The sequence below is a fragment of the Castor canadensis genome, chromosome 6 (assembly GCF_047511655.1).
Source record: "Castor canadensis chromosome 6, mCasCan1.hap1v2, whole genome shotgun sequence".
Lineage (NCBI taxonomy): Eukaryota > Metazoa > Chordata > Mammalia > Rodentia > Castoridae > Castor > Castor canadensis.
Genome location: NC_133391.1, coordinates 38,764,450 through 38,787,316, shown reverse-complemented (window position 1 = coordinate 38,787,316; position 22,867 = coordinate 38,764,450). Strand labels below are relative to the sequence as shown.

Below are 22,867 nucleotides of genomic sequence, written 5' to 3'. Positions count from 1 at the left end.
CATCTGGCATTGGGCAGAGGAGGGTGAGGCATGGGCAGCTAAGTCTACAGAGAGTGGCTCTGAGCACAGTGCCTCTCAGGACTTGAGCACTTTCCTCAGGGCTGAGGGCACAGAGAGAGCCCTCCTTTGGTCCTTTTAGCAGGACTTTCTGATGGCGGTAGGATTTCAAGGTCAGATTGAATACAGTAGAGAAGCAGTTTAGTAGACTCTTAAGGAAGGATGATTTAGATAAGAAGGTTAAGATACCAGACATGGCAGTGGGAGGACCAAACTTAGAGTTTTTAAACAATGGCTCCCAAGTGGAGTCTTCTTGTGAATCAGTAAACCATGAAATCTAATGATCACGGGACCCTTATGCAGGTGACTTTTTCCTTCTTTTGCAGGTGTGGCAGTGTGGAGGGAAGATTGAGATCTTACCCTGTTCCCGTATTGCTCACCTAGAGAGACACCACAAACCCTATGCCTTGGATCTAAGTGGTGCCTTGAGACGCAATGCTCTTCGAGTGGCCGAAATCTGGATGGATGAGTATAAACACATGGTCTACTTGGCCTGGAACATACCTCTCCAGGTTTGTTATGGATACCATGGGTCTACTGCATTAACTCATTAACCATCACAACACCCTTTGGGATATGGTTTACAGATAGGGAAGCCAAGGCACAAGGAGTTGGAAGGAAACTGTTGAAGATAATACATGCACATGTAGTAAACAGAAGAGATAAGACTCAAACCAAGGAAGTCTAGCTTTCAGACCCCATGTTCTTCATCCTTCAATTCTAGGGAATTCCTTGCATAATAGGGTTTGACACCAGGAATTTGCTCTCTTAAGAGGACATAAATATGGCTGGTGGGGAAGTAAGAGGAGGCATTATAAGCTCAGTTGCACATGGATGGGAATGACCTCCTTGGCTGACTATATCTTCTGCTCTGCTCACCCAAGTTCAGTGCATTCTGCCATCTTCTCTCCCTGACCTCTGTTCTGAACTCAAGCATGTTGAACTGTTTGTGGCACACAGAGAGCAGTCATCTCTCCAGCAAACTCTCCCCTTCCATCACAGTAAATCCTAAAGTAGTCTTCAGAAAGCCACAAATCAGGATAGTGGGCAACTGTGGAACAGATCTAGAAAGGAAAAGCCCAGAAAATAGATGTGGTCAGGAGCCAGGTTCAATACCAGGGGCACTAGACCTGAAAAATGTAAAAATTTGCAGAAATTCTTGAGCACTTTGTAAAATTCAAAGCCATCAAAATCCTTCCTTTAACACCCAAGGTGTCAATTACCAGCAGTTAGCTCACAGTTTGAAAAGATGGGTAAGAATTTATTCTGGTGCTAAAAATATATGGTGGAGAAATAGCAGCCTCTTCAACAAAAACTGCTGGGAAAACTGGTTAGCAGTCTGCAAAAAACTGAAACTAGATCCATGTATATCACCCTATACCAATATTAACTCAAAATGGATCAAGGATCTTAATATCAGACCACAAACTCTAAAGTTGATACAGGAAAGAGTAGGAACTACTCTGGAGTTAGTAGGTATAGGTAAGAACTTTCTCAATGAAACCCCAGCAGCACAGCAACTAAGAGATAGCATACATAAATGGGACCTCATAAAACTAAAAAGCTTCTGTTCATCAAAAGAAATGGTCTCTAAACTGAAGAGAACACCCACAGAGTGGGAGAAAATATTTGTCAACTATACATCAGACAAAGGACTGATAACCAGAATATATAGGGAACTTAAAAAACTAAATTCTCCCAAAACTAATGAACCAATAAAGAAATGGGCAAGTGAACTAAACAGAACTTTCTCAAAAGAAGAAATTCAAGTGGCCAAAAAACACATGAAAAAATGCTCACCATCTCTAGCAATAAAGGAAATGCAAATTAAAACCACGCTAAGATTCCACCTCACCTCTGTTAGAATAGCCATCATAAGCAACACCGCCAACAACAGGTGTTGGCAAGGATGTGGGGAAAAAGGAACCCTCTTACACTGTTGGTGGGAATGTGAACTAGTACAACCACTCTGGAAAAAAATTTGGAGGCTACTTAAAAATCTAAACATTGATCTACCGTTTGATCCAGCAAATCCACTCTTGGGGATATACCCAAAAGACTGTGACACAGGTTACTCCAGAGGCATCTGCACACCCATGCTTATTGTGGCACTATTCACAATAACCAAGTTATGGAAACAGCCAAGATGCCCCACCACCATGAAGAAGAACAAAATGTTATCATTCGCTGGTAAATGGATGGAATTGGAGAACATCATTCTGAGTGAGGTTAGCCTGGCCCAAAAGACCAAAAATCATATGTTCTCCCTCATATGTGGACATTAGATCAAGGGCAAACACAACAATGGGATTGGACTTTGAGCACATGATAAAAGCGAGAGCACACAAGGGAGGGGTGAGGATAGGTAAGACACCTAAAAAATTAGCTAGCATTTGTTGCCCTTAACACAGAGAAACTAAAGCAGATACCTTAAAAGCAACTGAGGCCAATAGGAAAAGGGGAGCAGGAACTAGAGAAAAGGTGAGATCAAAAAGAATTAACCTAGAAGGTAACACACACACACAGGAAATTAATGTGAGTCAACTCCCTGTATAGCTATCCTTATCTCAACCAGCAAAAGCCCTTGTTCCTTCCTATTATTGCTTATACTCTCTCTACAACAAAATTAGAAATAAGGGCAAAATAGTTTCTGCTGGGTATTGAGGGGGTGGGGGGGAGAGGGAGGGGGCGGAGTGGGTGGGGGCAGGGGGGAGAAATGACCCAAGCCTTGTATGCACATATGAATAATAAAAGAAAAAAAAAGAATTTATTCTGGTGCCCCAATATAGCAAGGTTTGATAGGAAAACCAGTGCCCTCTGGGACATCTTCAGCTTTTTTTTATTTCTTAGAGTTATATCATGACTGTCAAGCTGTAAAGGGAATTGCCCCCACATCAATGAGCTTCTATAAGGTACCATCTGAAATGAACCACAAGGGAACATTCTGGAAAGGCAACAAACACATGAGTGGTTTCTGCATTTCTTTCTCTACTTTGCCTCTTTAGTAGTCTATCACTTAGACTCTCCACAAATATCATTTCTAGAATTTCTCCTTTAGCTCTCAAATCTTGGTACCAGAATTTTTTTTTGAAAGCCTGTCCTGGCCACTGTGAGGAGTATTTGTGCTACTGAAGCAAATAGCACCATAAACAGGAAGAAGTCTGATGAAAAATAAGCTTGAGTACCTCCCACCCCCATGCAGGCCTTGCAAATGTCTTTGAAACAAGCAAAGTCTGTAGAGTTCAAGGCTTTTCCACTTTCCTTGGAAATATTTTAAGATAGCCATCAGGCTACCAGGAAGAATATTCAGTTCCCTCCACCCATTGGTTCATGAACCAAGGCACAGAGATGCTTGGTGTTTTATTTTCAGAACTCTGGAATTGACTATGGAGACATTTCTTCCAGAATGGCACTCCGGGAGAAACTGAAATGTAAAACTTTTGGCTGGTACCTGAAAAATGTTTATCCACTCCTGAAACCCATCCTCAACATTGTGGGCTATGGAAGGGTACGTATTGTGGAGCTGCATTTCAGATTTCAATTGTGTCACTTAAAAGGCAATGAAACCCAAACCACATGGCTGCCTAGCCAAGGATTTTCCCGAAACCCATCCTGCACAAGAACCCCATCCCACCACACCCCTTCCTTGGCTCTTGGCCCTTCAGAGATTTCACTTCCTCTCTTACATTCTGACTCTCGATTCGTTTCCTGCTTTCTGCCACTAATCCCTTTGCAAACTTCAGCCCTTGCGTGGTTCCTCAGCCACACACAGCATTTGATCTTGCCCACCTGCACTGGGCAGGACCATCCTTTCTTCTTTACTGTTGGGACCTGCAGGAGTGGTGATCCCAGAAAGTAGGCATCACTGCAGTACCCCATCTAAGAGTTTGTCCGTTTCTCAGTGCTTAGCAAATGGCTGCTACTTGAGACAGTCTCTGCTCTTTTCAGCTGGTTTTTTTTGGTATCCTTGGTATACTGGGAAAATGCAGGCCCTGGGGAGAATTGGTTCTCTTTCTCTGCCTTTTTTCAATAGTGTTGTCATGTTTTCTACTTTCAGATGAAAAACTCATTGGATAAAAATATTTGCCTGGATCGTGGACCTGTTCCAGGCAATACCCCCATCATGTATCCGTGCCATGAATTCAGTCCACAGGTACTTTTCACAGACTTCCCTGCCCAACCCAGTGAGTCTGCATCGGCTCAGCCTCTGGTAGTTTTTGTCAGATTTAGGTTCAGTGTTCGATGCTGGAGAGGCAGGAACTGAGCATTCTGGGTAATATGGAAGTGTGAGACCCTTATAAATAAGTATTTCCTGTTCGTTTGACAGTTCCATTACAGGGCAGGGAGGATAGGCAGAAAGGTTATGCTCTGTGGTTTTCATTCTCCAGGTAGTATTTTCATTGGCAATTTCTCCTAATCCCTTCCTTTTCCCTCTTCCTACAGTCCCTCTATGCTCCCTGTAAAGAGGACAGGTGAAGCAACCTGTGCTTCTCCTGCAGAGGAAGGAAACAGAAGGGTAGAGAAGAGAGGCAGAGTGGAAGTCCCTTCATGGGATGGTAGGGATCTGGTATCAAAAGCAAGCTGTAGCCAGGGGACTTTTAAAAATGAGAATCTGTCTTCTTACGTTGTGTGTTGCCTTCCCAAGGACCTTTTGAGGTATTGCCTGGTGACAACATTTCCATCTAACAGGTGAAAACACTGAGACACAAACACAACCTACTTGTCCAAGTTTGTTGAAAAAGTCCTAGTGTCAGGTTGGGACTTTAAAGGAGTCTCCTGACCACAAGCCCATAGCTGGGGCTTACAGTGACAGCTTCTCAAGTTCAGGTGTGCATTTCCTTCAAAGACAAGCTTCTTCACAGAAGTTATCTTTCAGCTGGGGCCTGTGCTAGTCAGCTACTTGTTGCTGTGCAAAATTCCTGAGAAAAACAAATGAAAGAAGTTGAGATTTATTTTGACTCCCAGTTTCAGAAGACTTGGTGGAGCAGAGCCTCTCACCTTTTATGGCAGATGGGAAGGAGAGAGAGAGAGAGAGAGAGAGAGAGAGAGAGAGAGAGAGAGAGAGAGAGAGAGAGAGAGAATGAGAGAGAGAGAGAGAGAGAGAGAAAGAGAGAGAGAGAAGGTTCAGGGACAGGATATAGCTTTCAACTATACTACATGTCCCCAGTGACATACTTCCTTCAGCTAGACCCCACCTCTGGAAGTTTCTCCACCTCTCCTTAACGCCACCAAATGATGAATTTGTCACTGGATTAGTGCATTGATTAGGTCAGAGCCTTCATGATCCAATCCCATCTCAATAACTGGATCTACCAGCTGGGGACAAAGCATTTAACACATGGGCCTTTGGGGGACGCTTCACATCCAGGCTATACCAGAGACCGTGTAGGAAAGGAGGTAGACTATGTGACCCTTCCAGTACCTGGCCTCACTGGGTCCTGCTGGGGGTCGGGGAGAAAGCAGAGGGACTCCCTGTGGCCTTGGGCAGTTCATGTTCCTTGTGTTTCTAGAGATCAGGAGCAGTCCTCAAGTCCTGTACATGGCCAAGGCCTCCATGCCCACCTCAGGTCCCTTCTCTCTTATAGAACGTCTACTACCTCCAAACTGGGGAATTCTATGTGGGACCACTGGTCTCAGAGGCAGGCAATGGTGATCGATGCTTGACAGACCCTGGAAATGGGGAGAAGCCCACATTGGAGCCATGTTCAACGGCAGCCAAAAGCAGATTGTTCATTTACTGGGAATTTAAACAGGTGAGTTGCATGTTTTTGAAAGGATAGGTATATCCAAATATAGTATGAATGGTTCGGGTTTGATTGGATTCAACAGTGTTTTAGGAAAGTTAATTTGAGAAGCAATGTGCAGGGAAAAGACTGGAAACTGGGAACTGGATATGAAACTTGGAGTCTCCTAAGTAAGGAGGGTGGCTGTGAAGGAGAATTACTGGAGCCTGCTGTAGCTTGATACAGTTTGGGCTCACATCCCAGCTCACTCACTTTTAGCAACTTCCTGATTCTCTCTCTGGAGCTCAATTTCCTCATCAATAAAATAATAAATATTGACCTTACTGGCCTGTGGGGAGGATTAAATGAGATGGTGCCTGGCACAGAGGAGTGTTCAACTGATATTTGCCACTGCTATTAGTTTAATTATTAATGAGTATCAGAGTGTCGGGGGGCACTGGGCTGGAGACTAAACCTAAAAACCTTACTTTTAACCTCAGCATCAAATGACCCAGGATAGGGTAGAGGGAATTTGGCAGAATTCACGTGACAGTGACATGAGGGACCTGACTGATCATAATCTACCTGTGAATTTGCCTTGTGTTGGGGTTGCTCCAAAAGCTTGTGTGTTCTCAGGCCACTTTGGTAGGACTGTGATGTCCTGATGGGAGAGGTGACGGTCTGATTGTGATCATGACTCTGAATACTTAGGTACCACATTTTTAAAAACAACAATCTAGCTCAACAATTCCTAAAGCCAATGACCTCTTTGAGAATTTGTTACTAGTCATGGACTCTCTTTGCAAGAAAAAATACATTTGAACATATGGGCAAGAATTTGCTTGTGATTTTAGAGAATTTTGCATCCTAGCCTAAGTCTCTTTGAGCTAGACAATTTCATTTAGAAGGAAGTGGAGGAAGGTAACCCTCCCCAGATGCCACTGTCTTTCTCTAAGCTCCAATTATATGGAACTGCTTAATGCAGCAAGGCCATCCTCCTTCTTACCCAGGCCCTTTGCTGGTGTTATTTCCTCTCCTCCCACCTTCTCACAAGGACAGCTACAACGTGTTCCTCAGTCCTCAGACACAGTCTCTCTTCTGCAGAAGTGAGATGGGTACTTCCATGCACTCTCAGGGCCTCTCTTGTAAACTTTGTCTTAACATCTCCTGTAGCTGCCTGGTAGCTTGCTTCTTTTCAAGTTGGCTGTGAGCTGGAAGGCAGGGCCTGGGTTTTGTCTGTTTTATCTCTAGCATCTGGCACAACATCTGAAATGTTGCAGGCACTCCATAAGTGGTTGTGGAACAAATGGAAGATTGTGGACCTGGGATATTAGCTTGGAGAAGTGAACTTGCAGAGGATGATGCTGGCTTCCAGAGGCAGACAGTTGTGTTAGTCAGCTTCCTATCACTGTATCAAATACCTGAGGATAATCAATGTAAAAAGACAGGTGGCTTATTTTGGCTTACAGTTTTGGAAGTTCCAGTTTATATAGATTGACACTGGGTTTTGGGCCTGAAGCAAGGCAGCCCATCATGATGGGGAGCCAAAACACATTCACATAATGAGCCAATGAGCAAAAGATAAAGAAAAAGGGGTTGGGGTCTTGCGATCCCTTTTGAGGTTATGCCCCAATGACGGGAAGACCTCTCACTAAGCTCTCTCTTAAAGGATCCACTACCTCCCAGTAGCTCCAAGCTAGGCAGCCTGCTCCGTGTAGGACAGCTACACCTATTGGGTTGTTGATGGGAAGCTCCAAGAAGAACCTGTTTGAAGATCTAGCAGGACTACTGTGCCAAATGTGAATTTTATATCCTTAATGAACTTATTACTTTGTCTATAAGCCCAGTAAGTTTTAACAACCACTGTTAAAGGGAATTTTTTAAATTCAATAAGTTGAGTTTCTTGAACTATTATAGACTATAAGTTTAATACATTTCCTTTTTTTAAAAAAAGAACTTCCAGTATCTGACATTAAATTTAGTGATCCTTTATCTCCTAAATGTCTTAAAAGTGTTTACAAGTAAAATCTAAACATGAAATCACAAATCTAAATTATTCAATTACACATTTTAAAATTGGTATCATAAGGTTAATTTGTTAAGATACTGATTTTTTTCTTAAACATAGCAAGTACTTCCAAGCAGCAAATATACACAGAATCTTCAGCAAATACTATGTGTTTGATTCCCTTAGCTAGACTTTATTATAAATCTGCTGGAAATTAAAGATATCACTTATCCTAAGGAAATAATACACATCCCAGACATTTAGAAAATTGTCTTCCCAAGAGAATTTGGGAAGATTGTCTTTTCAGTTCACTGTGGCTGATGACAGAATAGAGAGTGTGAGAGCTGTTCCATGGGACATTCTGCCTGCCAGTGTGATGTCCAAGCTGGGTCCCTTTTTGTGGCCACTATGACAAGAACTCGAAAAGCTAAAGAGGGAGGTGATCAGATCATTCATGGAGTGTAACCTAATTTTAAGTTCATCTTGACTCAATTCTTTCTCTCTAAGCCTTTTCTACCCATCTTATATTGAAGAACAGAATGAAAACGATATTAGATTGAATGTTGGGTCCTCTTGTGCTCTATTTACTTTGTAGTCACAACTGACAGACTTGTTCTATTAAAAAGTTACTAAAGGTATTTTCCAGAACTGAGAGGGAGATGAGATTTTGTTTACCTCTGATCTCATGATTCTGTTGTTTGAATCACCCAGAGGATGTGACTTCTTGGTAGCCAGTGCAGTACTGAGAAGGGACCCTGTTCAAACACAGGAGGTGTCCACAGACACATGGACTTGAGAGGAAGGGCCCCAACTGAGGAGAGTGACTCAGATGGACAAAGGGACGGGGTAGGTGAAGGTCAAGGCTGAGCTACATCTCTGGAGACACAGAAATCTCTGGAGGTAATGGCAAGGAGGGAGAGCAGCCATGGTGGGTGGGGAAGGGCAGAGTTGGAGAACTTGGACCTCACACAGGCCACCAGTGGTCAGGTAAACAGGCACAGTTCCCTACGGATCTGCCTATAGTACAAGAAAAGCCTAGACATTGACAGAACCCTGTAGCTAATTACGAGCCTTTTTAAGGCACTAATTCCCTTTTAGAACAGTATCTTAAGAAATAGTATAGAATGTAGGCCAAGATTAATGTAGAAAATGTTGTAATCATAGCAACTCATTGAGAAAAATCACATACCAATACTAGGGGAGAGTTTCCTAATTCCTTGAACTGGATATTACACAGCCAGTCAAATATTTGAAAAAATGTATTTTTAGAAAATGACATAGAAAAATATACATAATATAATCTTAACATTAAAAGGCAGTATATAAAATGATATGGACAATATTATCCCATTATAAGTGCTTCTAATTAAAAAAATATTTTCCTGGTTAAAAATAAGTATATATCTGTTTTGTATAAGTGAGAAAGAAACAAAACTAAAAATTCTTTGAAACTGTGATAGGGAACATCCCACAGTAAGGACAAAAAAAATAAATAAATAAAAGGAAAAGAAATGTGTAAGATCCAGGTAAAAACAAGGTAAAAGAAGCCAGATGACATATGGGATATTGTCAAAGTATATGTCACATAGAAGTTGAGAGGTCATAGAAAATATGCCCTCAACTTCATCTAAAAAGTAATAATAGATTGTAATAGCCAAGGGTTATTGAGTTTATGTTATAGACCAAGCGTTAGATGAACTGTTATCTAATTTGGTCCTTGTGAGACAGAAATCTTATAAGAGAAGTATGACTATCAGTTCTATTTCACCCATGAAGGAACTGAAGCTCAGAGAAATCAAATAATTTACCCAAAGTTACACAGCATAGTAGTTTTCCAGGATTGAAGCACAGAGTTTACTGCCTAGTTGTTCGGGAACTTGATTCTTAAAGAGGGGAGAAAACACTAATGTTGGTTGGAAATGAGTTAAATTAAACTTTGGGACTTGGCTCCCCCCTCCATCGCCCTCTAATATTGTGATATTTGGGAACATTTAAAGGCAATAGAAAAGCAATGTGCAAAATGAGAGTGTTAGACAGGAAGACTGCTCTCGTGTGTCAAGGACACTGGGTTCAGAGCACTGAGGGGCTACTGTCAGGTGAGAGGCAGGGCGGCTACTTTGAGAGAGGCCTTGAGGTAGCCCCTGCAGATGGCAGATGGCTTTCAGGTGAAGATACAGGTGGAACAGAAGGATCTTAGCATCCTGTCAAAGTGTCAAGAGATGTGGATGGAGGGACAATGTGTGCTGTGGGAACTGGAAGAATAACTCAGAGCAGCCAGCCCTGCCCCAAGGCCCTGCTGCTGTAGGCACAAGGGGAAGCCCAGTCTGCTGGCCAGTGCATCCCATCCAGAAGCCCTCTGTGGTCTGGAAGCAGGGACTGGGAGCAGGGAGTGTGGGGAAGCACAGAAGTTCTAGAACCTGGAGGGTTGGCCCACTTGATCCATTCTGGATGAATGTCCAGGGGAGTGAAGGTGGTAGTGGGACAAGAAAGTCTAGGACAGGCAAATTTGGGGTAGTAGGGGCACAGGGCAATTTATGATGGGAAGAGATGAGAGGCAGGGAAGTGATGGGAGGAGAGAAAGCAGATTTAGACATCTTAGAAGAGCAGCCTTGGGGTGGATTTCTTACCTTGGGGGGACAATGTGACCAGGGTTACTGCATTGTAAACTCAGGCCAGGGTATAAAGGGAATACCACCCACCCAGGCACTAGTGTAGATTCTGGGAGTGACTCCTCCAAGGTGTGAACAGGGGCATAGAGGTGCAAGGCCAGGAGCAGAGGGCAGGCCTGGGAGAACTGCTGACTTAAGAGATGGTAAGATTCCAAGTTGCTAAGTCATGGGAATAAGGAGTAAGGAGGTGAGGGGGTCAGAGGGAGCACATGGGAGCAAGGAGAAGAATGAGAAGTGATCGACTCCAACTTATTGCACCTCTTTTCATATGTCAGGCACAAGATGCTCCATCAATATTAAGCCAGATTTCAACTTTAATATTCCTCTGAACCCATTTTATAGATGGGGAAAGTGAGACTTGGGGAAGTCAGGCAATCTGCCCAAGGTCACATGGTTTGTATGTGGGGAACAAAGGTTCGACCCAACTCTTCAGTTCTAAAGTCGGTGAAGTTCTCAGTAGTGAAACTTGGTGAAGCCCCTAGGACAAGAAGCAGGGAGGGAGCTGCCACCCAGAGGGTGGAGAAAACAGGCTGAGAGTCCTGAATGTGGCTTCTACTCCAGGTCCCTGCCAGAGTCTCACTGAGGAGTCAGGGGACAGAAGGGAAAGGTGCTTCTATGGGTTTTCATGGTCTCTGGGGCAGAAACATGGAAAGGAGGGCCAAATGAAGAAGGGCCCATGTCCTGCAAGATGCCACCATGCCCCGTTGGGCAGTGCGAGCTGCTGCTCTGTGGCAGGAGAGGCTGAGGATGCACATGGAACTAGTGCAATGTCGATTTGGATTGCATGGGGTAGGGGCTAAAATCCTGGGTGGGTTTTTGCCTTCCTTTTTCCCTGGTGACCTGGTAAGGGTTGAGGGACCCGCCAGTGTGTCTATGACCACAGCAGGGAGAGCAGAGCCAGGGAACACGTAGTGATAGGAGGTCGTTCCTACACCATAACCCTGTCTCTCCTCCCTCCCAGGGTGGAGCTTTCGTTAACAAGGACACCAAGCGGTGCCTGGAGATCAGGAGGGATCCCTCCAGTGCCTACGTGCCTGTGCTGCAGACCTGTACCCCACAAGCATGGGAAATACAGTACACCGTCAGAAACTGGGACCACTAATGCCCAGGGACCCCCAGAGAGCCTGTATTTGGGGTACCTGTTCTTGCAAATGGAATGACTTCTACCTCCAACGCTGCTCAGAGTGGGAGAGGGCGAGTGAAAGAAGATGTGTTTGTGTGTGTGTGTATGTGTGTCTGTCTACTGAGACTACAGCATGCAATACACACACATGTGCACGTGCTGGGGCATCTCTGTTGGGGAGAGAAGTGGAAACTGATACCTTGTCCCCAGCTTCCCTTGGAAGATCATGACATACATCAAATGCCATTCTTGGAAATGCCTCAAAATAGCCCACATCATCTGGCAGCTCTGTGCGGAGGTGGTGAGGAGGATGGAAGTTTATCTTTGACTTCTGCCAACGCTGTTTAGCCTCCATCCCAACAGCTACTATCACCAGCTGCCCCATCCCTCTTCCCTTCTCCTCTGCCTGTCTCTAAAGGCTGTGTTGTGCTGGTCCAACTGAGTGAGAGATGGGTCCTCCCCACCCCGGCAGAATGACAACCACTCAGTGGCCTCTCCTTTCTGGACTGTTCTGAAAGATGCCACAAGTGAACAAGCACCTTAACACATTCCTCCACATGCCCCTCACCCTCAGCAGGTTCATGTGGGTCACCCATCTCTCATACAAAGAGAGGAGATACGGCATGGTCTCACAGCTCTCCAAGGGACAGTGCACAGAGGACAGTAGAAAAATCCAGGTCTGTCAGAATCTTTCTCTAAGTAGGTCACAGCATTTAATGACTTGATCTTTCTCATCTGTTTTCTCTTATTGCAAATTATCCAGAAAATGAGGATTGAAACAAAGGGACCTCAGAGAAGGGGACACAGGGAATGGATTGCAGGCAAAAACTGAAAACCAGGGATCCTTACAGCAAAAACTTAAAATCCTGACTGCTCCACTGGATACATCCTTCCCTCTGGTTGGGGAGTTGGGAAGAAATGGTGGGGAGGTTTCCATTTGGGGGAGGCAAGGTCTTAGAGGCTGGTGAAGTGGGCAGCAAGGTGGGAAAGGAGGAAGAAGAATGATGTTGTGTTTGCTGTGTCCTGAACTTCAAATTCAGGTTCTTGGAGTTCCTCCATTACAGAATCACTTTTTCCTTAGTCTCTGATCAGGGGTACCTGGGAATGATTTAGGGGTCAATAGCTTTCCTTTGGAAATTAGTCAGGAAAGACATTGGTAATTTAGCACAGAATTAAATGAACTAAGGCTGTTTCGTTTTTTTTTTTTTTTTTAATGCTAGGAATGGAACCCAGGGCCTTATGCATGCTAGGCAAGTGATCTACCACTGAGCTTCTTCCCCAGCCCATCAACTAAAGCTTTTAGAAATAAGCTTTAAAAGTGTGTACGTCATACATTGCAGCTCAATAGAATTTTCACAGTGAACATATCAGTATCAAGAGCTAAAACATTACCACAAACAAAATTTTATTATGAAAAAGTTAAGGAACAAGATAAGTGTTAGGCGAGTGTACAACTTAGCTTCCGCCTGGAAAATCAAAGGGAAAATGCATTTGATAGCAAAGTTTTTTAAAAGCATGTATCTAATAGAAAAGTGGGCAAAAGGCACATGACCTGTAACCCCATTCACAAAAATGAAACAGTGTAACAGCACATTCCATGGGCAGGGATGTGAGAAATGGGACACCCCATATGTTAATGGTAGGATGAAAACTGGTACCATCCTCTTGGTTGGGTATTTGATAACATCTAAAAACCCTGTATGTTTGTTTTTCTATGCGGGCTACTAATTCCACTTATAGATGTCTAGGGGTTTACTTCTGAAGATAAGAAAATACTCGTGCACAAAGTAATTGTTTGTAGTATCGACTGTAAATGAAAAATGTTGGAAGTAAACTACATGCTCAAGCAAGAAAGTGTTTAAATACACCCACAGAATGGAGGGCTGTGCCCCTATACAAAGAACTGATATGGACTGATTTCCAGTTTATTTTGTTAAGCTAAAAAAAGTGGGGAGCAGGTGGAGTGGCTCAAGTGGTAGCACACCTGCTGCTAGGCATGAAGTCCTGAGTTCCAACCCCAGTACTGCCAAAAAAAAAGTGTGTTTTAGGTAGACAATAAGGGGGAAATATACATAAGTGCATTCATTTCTGTAGAACAAAACCCGCGATGGACTAAATCAGAAGTTAGGAAATTGGTTACAATGCGTGATGGTGGTTAGGAACAGGAGGTGAAGGACTGGGGACAATGACATTTCTCTAAATATAGATCTCCTATAGTTTTGACATTCAGAATCATCTTTCATACACTCAGAATTGAAACATGTAAAATCAAAGCTAGGAAGCCAAAGTGGATAATAAACAAAAACAAATGAACATGCTTAAATTACTCATATTTCTGTATATAGTCTCTCTCTTGCTCTCTCACCATACCTAGCATCCAGATCTTGGCTTCAGAAGGCTGAGGCAAGAGGATTGCAAGTTCAAGGCCAGTCTGGGCTGCATAGTGAGACCCTGTCTCAAAGCAAATGAACAAACAACAAAAAAGGCCAGTGCCAGAGGCTCATGCTTATAATCCTAGCTACTTGGGAGGTTGAGATTGGAGGATCAAGGTTTGAGGCCAGCCTGGACAAGGAGTTCATGGAGCCCATCTCAACCAATAGCTGGACATGGTAACACATCCTGTCCTATCCCAAGCTATGCGGAAGGCTGAGATCAGGAGAATCATGGGTCTAGGCCAGGCCAGGCAAAAAAGTTTGTAAGATCACATTGCAGTGAAAAGTAGCTGGGTGCGTTGATGCGTGCATGTCACCCCAGCGATGGCAAGAAGCATAAAATAGGAGGATGGCAGTCCAACCTGGCTTGGGCAAAAAGAGAGGCACCCCCATCTCCAAATAACCAGAGCAAAAAAGGGCTGGAGGCATGGCTAAAGTGGCAGAGTGCGTGCCTAGCAAGTGCAAAGCTCTGAGCTCAAACCCCAGTACTGACAAAAAAACTCCCCAAACCAACCAACCGACAAACAAAATATTCTGTATGCTTCAAAAATGTCAGTAATGAAAGACAAGGATTGGAGAACTGTTCTAGATCAAACTAGACTAAAAAGACATGACAACTAAGTGTCATGAGTAATTCTGGATGGGTCAGGGTCCTCCCCCTACTTGGTTATAAAGAACAGCAGTAGATATGGTGAAATTTGAGTAAGGCTTGTTGCTTAGATAATAGTACTATATCTGTATTATATTTCTGATTTGATCATTGTACCTTGGCTACAGAAGGAAATGTCCTTGATTTTGTGAAATGGTTACTCAAATGATTGGAGGATAGGATATTATCTCTGAGATTTTATATAGATGGGCAAACATAAATAGGTTAGATTAGATTAGATAACAGATAGATGCATAGATAGATTAGATAGATGATAGATAGATTGGATAGATAGATGATAGATAGATAGATGATAGATAGATGATAGCTAGCTAGATGGATGGATAGATAGATGATAGATAGATGGATAGATAGGCAGGGCAAGGATGGGACAGTAAAGGAAATGTAGCTAAATGAATCTGGGGTGGGTACAAAAATTCTTTGTATTATTGTGCTTACAACTTTTCTCTCAGTCTGAATTATCTCAAAATAAAAAGATTTAAAACAAGTTCAAACAAAGATTGCCTATCTGTAGGTGTGGTAGTCTCTCATTTGCTGTTTTACTTTCTACAATTTCAGTTTCTGAGGTCAGTAATGATTCAAAAGCATTAAATAGAAAATTCCAGAAATAAATAATTCATATATTTTGAAATAACTTTATTACAGTGTACTGTTATAATTGTTGTATGTTATCATTTGTTGTTATTGTTAATGTCTTACTGTGTCTAGTTTAAAATTAAACTTTATCACAGATGTGTATGAGGAAAAACATGCATTGCTACTACCGTGATACTATCCATGGTTTCAGGCATCCAGTGGGAGTTCTGGAATATACTTCCTTGGGTAAGGGCCGCTACTATGCATTAAATCTCTTCCTGCTAAACCATAGCTATAGTGAATAGCAGCTTAATCTCACTTTGGTGCCCTTTATTCTTAAGTGGAAATCTGTGATCCTCACATGTGTGTACTTGGTATGACAAAAAGCTCTGTAGGCCCCAGCTCCCCAAGAGGCTCTGATCCTCCCTAGCAGCTCTGATCTGCAGGGTAACCTATTAGCTATGAGGACAAGAGTGGTGATTTGCCTCCTAAGCTCTGAAATCACACCATTACTAGTACATGGAATTCTTCTCTGGTAACTGTCTACTTCCTATCTTCATTGGTTAGGACAAATGAAGGTCACCTCAGTGGCTGACTTCAGCCTGGCAACCACAATAATTATTTATGAATTCCTCTCCCTCTGAATTTTGAAAACAGCTCTACTTCAAGTTCAAGTCGCCTTATAAACAATAGTAAATATGGGGTTGGGGGCATGGCTCAAGTGCCTAGAAAGCATAAGGCCTTGCGTTCTAATCCCAGTAGCACCAACCCCTCACATACAAAAAATGGTAAGTATGACAGGTATTAGCCAGTTGATGAAGATTGAAACAGAGGGAGTCACAAAACCCTAACAGGAAGAAACTCTCTTTGCCCCTATAGGGTTTTGATTTCTGAAACTGTAGTCCTGCCCGTTCCTTCTGTTTGGCCCAGAGAGTGATGATCCTGGAGTAAATGTCTGTTTTCTTCCCCATCTACCTCTGAGTCTCCTGAACACCATCCCTGAAGTAACCCTGGGGCCCTGGAGAGGAGCCAGGCCTAGCGGCCTTCAGGAACCACACTGTCACAGATGCTTCCCTGTTGTTGGCTCCAAAGTGGCAGATTCTTTTCCTTTTCTCACTTCACCTGTCCCAAACTAAAGTTACAAAGCAGCTCTGTTTGGTCCTGCCCATCCCAGCTTCATATGACTTAGATCTGGCCCTCTCTTTATGGTAGCCACTACTTCCCTAGGATTCTAGCATTTTTCCAAAGGGAGCCAAACCTGGAGCCTGGGAGTGCTGCCTGCCATCATGTAGCTTGTTGTCCCTCTGTTTCAGGCCCTAAGCCTCATCCACACCAGTAATGAGCATCCCAACTGTCTTCAGGGTGTGCTGTATCCTCAACCCTATTAAGATCCAGGGGAGAAAGGGCTGAGGGCTCTGCCATGACAAATGGAGACTCCAGCAGTTTTAAAGTTTATCTCTTATGGAGTCCCTTTATTTTATTTGAAATATATTTTTTGCAACAGGATTTTGTGCTTTCAGCTAATTTCCTAAATTTAAGAAAATTTGTACAGTCCTTCTGTAGAGATGAAATAGAGTTAAGAAACACCATAGTGAGTTAATTATCACCTGGATTGTGGGTATAATCAATTCATGACTTTAAGTTATGATGACTTTAAATGTTTTCTCCTGAAAACATTTTCACAAATGTAATTTTCTTGGGGAGGGTTTAACTGGGTTTGAACTCAGGGCTTTGTGTTTGTGAGGCAGGCACTCTTCTACTTGAGCCACACCTTCATCTCTTTTTTAAAAAAAAAAAAATGTGAGGGAGAAATGACCCAAACAACATATGCACATGTGAATAAATGAATAATTCCAAAAAAATGTGATCCTTTTAATTTATACTTCCCTCCATAGCTGGGATGACAGGTGTGCACCAGTATGCCCAGCTTTTTCTGTTGAGATGGGGTCTTATGAACTTTTTTGCCTGGGCTGGCCTGTAACAGCGATCCTCCCAATCTTAGCCTCCTGCATAGCTGGAATGACAGGCACACACCACCACGCCAACTACAAATGTAGTTTTAAGGGGGTAAATTTGTCTCGAGATTATAACTTTATCATTGGCATGCTCAAAACCAAATCTCTCAATATTACCAGAAAGCAGTTTGGCCTTCTGGAAAACAAAAACACCAAAAACAACAGCAGAGACCACACGAAGATTGGACATCCAGTATTTTCTTGCATCTCCATTAATCACAGCAGAACCTCTGGTACCTGGCTACAAGGAGGGGTGGGTGGCTCAGAAAGGCAAGGGAGAGTCTCAGTAAGAGGGGACAGAGTGCAGGGGAAATCCAGATGTATCGCACTTTAGATCTATAAAAGAAACAAAGGACTCTAATGTTCAGTGTTAAGAAAAATGGTAACGGCTGGGGATAATATGCCCTCAGGAGCTGCAAGCAACATAAATGAGGCTTAAGCCGGGCACCAGTGGCTCAGGCCTATAATCCTAGCTGCTCAGGAGCCAGAGATCAGGAGGATCGTAGTTCAAGGCCAGCCAAGGCAAATAGTTCTGGAGACCCTACCTCAAAATATACCCAGCACAAAACAGGGTTGGCGGAGTGGCTCAAGTGGTAGAGCGCAAGCATGAGGCCTTGAGCTCTAATCTCAGTCCCAAGAAATAAACAGATAGATAAGATTTAAGGCTGGAGATCTGTGTCTTACACAGTGAACAAACACCAAAAAAGGGGATCCCTGCACCTCCTGACTCACTCACTGGTGCCATGAAGGTGAGTCTACTTAGGGAGGTCTTAAAGACAAGCCTCCCAGTTAGGAAGAGCAAAAGACCCTGTTTTGGGGCGAGTTGAACTCAAGACCTTGTAGTTTGCTAGACAAGCACTCTGCTACTTGAGCTCCACCTGCAGGCCTTTTTGGTTTAGTTTCTTTTCCAGGTAGGGTCTCCATTTCTTTTTTCACAGGTCCAGCATCTGATAGTGAAATTTCAACCTCCTGCATAGCTGAGACCATAGGCAGGTATCACCACACCTGGATTGTTTTTGAGATAGGGTCTTGCTAACGTTTTTTGCCTGGGTTGGCCTCGAACCATGATCCTTCTACCTCCATATCCTGTACAGTTGGGATTAAAGAGTGAACCACTACACTTGGCCCTGACCTTCTTTTTAATTTCTCCAACCCCTGAAGACTCCCCAACTCCAGTAACTAAGCAATAACCACCCTGTGAGAATCAGTGTGGCCCCAGCAAATTGGTGGGAACCTAGATTCAGTTCCACAGACACAGAACTACTCAGGTGGGGAGAGCAAGATGCTAGCCTGGCACCACTCCACAACTCTACGCCGGTGGAGAGTGCAGACTTTGCTTAGGGTGGGACTAGAGCGCCACTGTTTCCAGAGCCTCCATGCTGTGCTCTCAAGTGGAGAAATGCAACTTATGCACCTTGATCTGCCCATGGCCCTGGAATTGCCGCTGAGTGCCCAGAGAGGCTTCTATGCTCCCAGAGCCACCCTGCCCCCTGGAGCTGCTGCCTCATCCTGGAGTCTTAGCCTATCACTGTGCCCAGGCTGCACCTAGAGATGCAGGCAGGCCTGGGCACAGGAGTGAACACATTGGGAGAGTCACAGACAAGAGTTCTGAGGGCTAGAGATTGCAGGACAGTGCCTACTGCTCTGGTGGGGTCCAACTGTTTCCACTCTCTTTGGAAAGGAAGACATTAAGACTGGCTTTTCTTTATTGCTTTTTTCCCCGTTTTGTCTTTCTCAGCAATAATTATACTGAGCCTTCTCATTAATATTTTTTATACCTTCATCCCATATTCTTTTCTCCCCTTCCTGATTTCCTTTTCTCCCCACCCCTTCTTTTTATTACTTAATTTAAAATACATATTCCTTTTTTCATTTTTTAGTTTCCCCCCTTTTAAAATTACTGTTGTACTGGGGGTACATTGTGATATATACCAAAGTTCTTACAATACGTCATAGCTTAATTCATCCCCTCTATCATTCTCTTTTATCACCCCTCCTCCCATTCCTGGAATAGTTTTAACAGGTCTCATTTTTCCATTTTCACACAAAATACATATTTCTTTAATTATTTTCCCCTCTAGTGGTAATGGGATTTGAACTCGGGGTCTTGCATTTGCTAAGCAGTTGTTCTACCACTTGAGCTACCTCCCTACAGCACATTTTGCTTCAATTTTAATTTTTGATAGGGTCTCATGTTTTTGCCTGATACTGGCCTCAGACTGCGATCCTCCTACCTATGCCTCCTTCATTGCTGGGATTGTAGATATGAAAGTGAATGGATGGAAAATGGTATACCAAGTAAGAAGAAGTTGAAAACAAACAGAAGTAGTTAAACTAATATCTTCAAGCCAAAATTAGTTAGAAGACATGAAGAAGGTCATGACATATTAATAAAGTGAACTATACATCAAGAAGATATTGATGGTAAGGATATATGTGCAAATGTTGGTGCACCTGATTTCATTAAACAGATATTACTGAATGCAAAGGGACAGATAGGGCTAGACACATTAATAGTGGGTAATGTCAATATCCCACTGTCATCAATAGGTAGATCATCCAGACAAAAATCAACAAAGATATCTCAGAGTTAAATTGCACCCTAAACCAGAAGAACTTAACAGACATCTACAGAGCATTTCACCAATAGTTGCAGGATACAGCCCACAGAACTTTCTCCAAAATAGATCACATTTGGGGCCAGAAAGCAAGTCTTAACAAAGCACAAAAATATAGAAGGAATTTCTTTTCTTTTTTTTTTTTTTTACAATCAAATATTTATTTTTTTTTAAAATTTTTATTTTTTTATTATTCATATGTGCATACAATGCTTGGGTCATTTCTCCCCCCGCCCCTCCCCCTCCCTTACCACCCACTCCACCCCCTCCCTCTCCCTTCCACCCCCTCGATACCCGGCAGAAACTATTTTGCCCTTATCTCTAATTTTGTTGAAGAGAGAGTATAAGCAATAATAGGAAGGAACAAGGGTTTTTGCTAGTTGAGATAAGGAAAGCTATACAGGGAGTTGACTCACATTGATTTCATGTGCATGTGTATTACCTTCTAGGTTAATTCTTTTTGATCTAACCTTTTCTCTAGTTCCTGGTCCCCAGAAGGAATTTCTTGACAGAGCTAATTGAATAAAGTTAGAAATCAATAGCAAGAGAAACTACAGGAACTATATGAACAAAGGGAGATTGAGCACCATGCTTTTGGATGAAGAGTGAGTCACTCAAGAAATTGGAGAGGAAACTTAAAATTGTCTAGAATCAACTGAAAATGAAAACACAACTTACCAGAACTTGTGGAATACAGAAAAGGTGGTGAGTTTAGGATGTTAAGTTTATAGCTATGAATGCCTACACAAAAAATCAGAGGGATCTCAAATAGCCTAACGGTGTGCCTCAAGCTCTTACAAAAACAAGAATAAATGAAACCCCAAACCAGTGGATGGAAGAAATGTTGAAGATTAGGGCAGAAAAAAATGAAACAAAGACTAAAAGAATGAGGCAAAGAATCAATGAAACAAGAGTTGGTTCTTTGAACAGATCAAGATTGACAAACCTTTAGCCAAACTAACCAAAAGAAAGAGGGAAAAGACCCAAATTAATATAGTTAGAGACAAAAAGGGGGCTATTACAACAAATACAAATGAAATTCAGAGAATCATTAGGGATATTTTGAAAGCTTATATTCCAATATACTGGAAAATTGAGAAGAAATGGATTAATTTCTAGATATATGGCCTACCAAAATTGAACCAAGAGGATGTAAACAACTTCAACAGATGAATAATAGCAATGAGAGTGAAGCAGAAATAAAGAGTCTCCCAAGAAAAAAAGATCAGGACTGGATGGATTCATTGATGAATTCCATAGATCTTTAAAAAAGAACTAACACCAGTGCTTCCCAAACTATTCTGTGAAATAGAAAATGAACACTACCAAACCCATATACAAAGCCAGTATTATCCTGATACAAAAATCAGAGAAGGACATAACAACAGTAACGAGACACACAAACACACACACACACACACACACACAGAAAATAATAGACCAATTTTCTTGATGAGCATAGATGCAAAAATTCTCAATAAAATACTGGCAAACAGAATTCAACAACCACCTTAAAAAGATCATACATCATGATCCAGTTGGTTTCATTCCAGGGCTGCAGGAATAGTTCAACATACACAAGTCAATAAATGTAATACAGCACATGAATAGAATTAAAGAGAAAAATCACTTGATCAGTACAATAGATTGAGAAAAAGACTTTGACAAGATTCAACATCCCTTCATGATAAAAACCCTGAAGAAACTAGGAATAGAAGGAAGGCGTCTAACTATAGGAAAATCTGTATGATATAGATGACAAACCTGTAGCCAAAATTGCACTAAATGGGGAAACACTGAAACCATTTCCTATAAAGTCAGGAACAAGATTCTTATTCAATAGAGCACTTGACTTCTTAACCAGAACAATAAGACAAAAGAAAGTAATGAAAGTTACAAATAGGACAGGAAGAAGATAATTATCCCTGTTTGTAGATGATATGCTCTTATGCTTAAAACTCCCTGAAAACTCTACCAAAAAACCCTCTTAATTCTAATAAACACTTTCAGTAAGGTAGGAGGATACAGATCAACCTACAAAAATCACAGGTTTTCTCTATACTAATGACAAACGGGTTGAGAAAGAAATCAGGAAAACAATTCCATTCACAGTAGCCTCAAAAACTATCTATGAATAAATTGAACTAAGGAGATGAAAGACCTCCCATGTTCACAGATCAGCAGAATTCGTATTGTGAAAATGGCTATACTACTGAAAGCAGTCTTCAGATTCAATGCAATTCACATCAAAATTCCTAAAATCCTAAAATCCATATGGAAGCATAAAGGACCTTAGATAGTCAAAATAATCCTAAGCAAAAAGAGCAATTCTGAATTTTGCTACAGTGCTACCGTGGTAAAAACAGCACGGTACTGGCATAAAAACAGACACACAGAGCAATGAAATAGAATAGAAGACTCAGCAACAGGAACACATAGCTACAGTCACATGATTTTTGGCAAAGGTTCAAAAATATAAGTTGGAGAAAAGACAAACTCTTCAACAAATGTGGTTGGGAAACTGGGTATTCACATGCAGACGACTGAAACTAGATCCCTATCTCTTACCCTGTACAAAATCAGTTTAAAATGAGACCAAAGACTTTAATGTATGACCTAACACTTTGAAATTATCATGGGAAAATATAGGGAAAATCCTTGAAGATTGACAACAGCCTTCTAAATAGGATTCCAATAGAAAATAAGGGCAAGAGTTGAAAAATGAGAATGCATCAAATTAAAGGCTTCTCTACATCGACAGAAATAATTATTAGAATGAAGAGACAGCCTAAGAATAGGAGAACATCTTTGCCAGCTATTCATCTGACATGGAATTCATATCCAAAATATATAAAGAGCTCAAAAAACTAAACACCAAAAGAAAGAATGATCCAATTAATAAACAGACAAATTAATTGAACAGACTGTTCTCAAAAGAAGAAGTACAAATGGCAAATAAATACATGAAGAATGTCC

At 42.1% G+C, this 22,867-nt stretch overlaps 1 protein-coding gene across 1 annotated transcript in view; it reads left to right on the top strand.

Annotated features, from left to right (window-relative positions):
• The window catches only part of Galnt8 (polypeptide N-acetylgalactosaminyltransferase 8), a 43,095-nt gene extending 28,940 nt beyond the window's left edge, over positions 1-14,155 (top strand). Inside the window, exons 7-12 of the mRNA XM_020180600.2 lie at positions 384-569; positions 3,428-3,565; positions 4,115-4,210; positions 5,643-5,810; positions 11,419-11,538; positions 13,749-14,155. Of these exons, the coding sequence (XP_020036189.2) occupies positions 384-569; positions 3,428-3,565; positions 4,115-4,210; positions 5,643-5,810; positions 11,419-11,538; positions 13,749-13,769 (729 nt within the window). The 3' untranslated portion in view covers positions 13,770-14,155. The remainder of the gene's footprint in view (positions 1-383; positions 570-3,427; positions 3,566-4,114; positions 4,211-5,642; positions 5,811-11,418; positions 11,539-13,748) is intronic.
• The last annotated feature ends 8,712 nt before the right edge of the window (positions 14,156-22,867 follow it).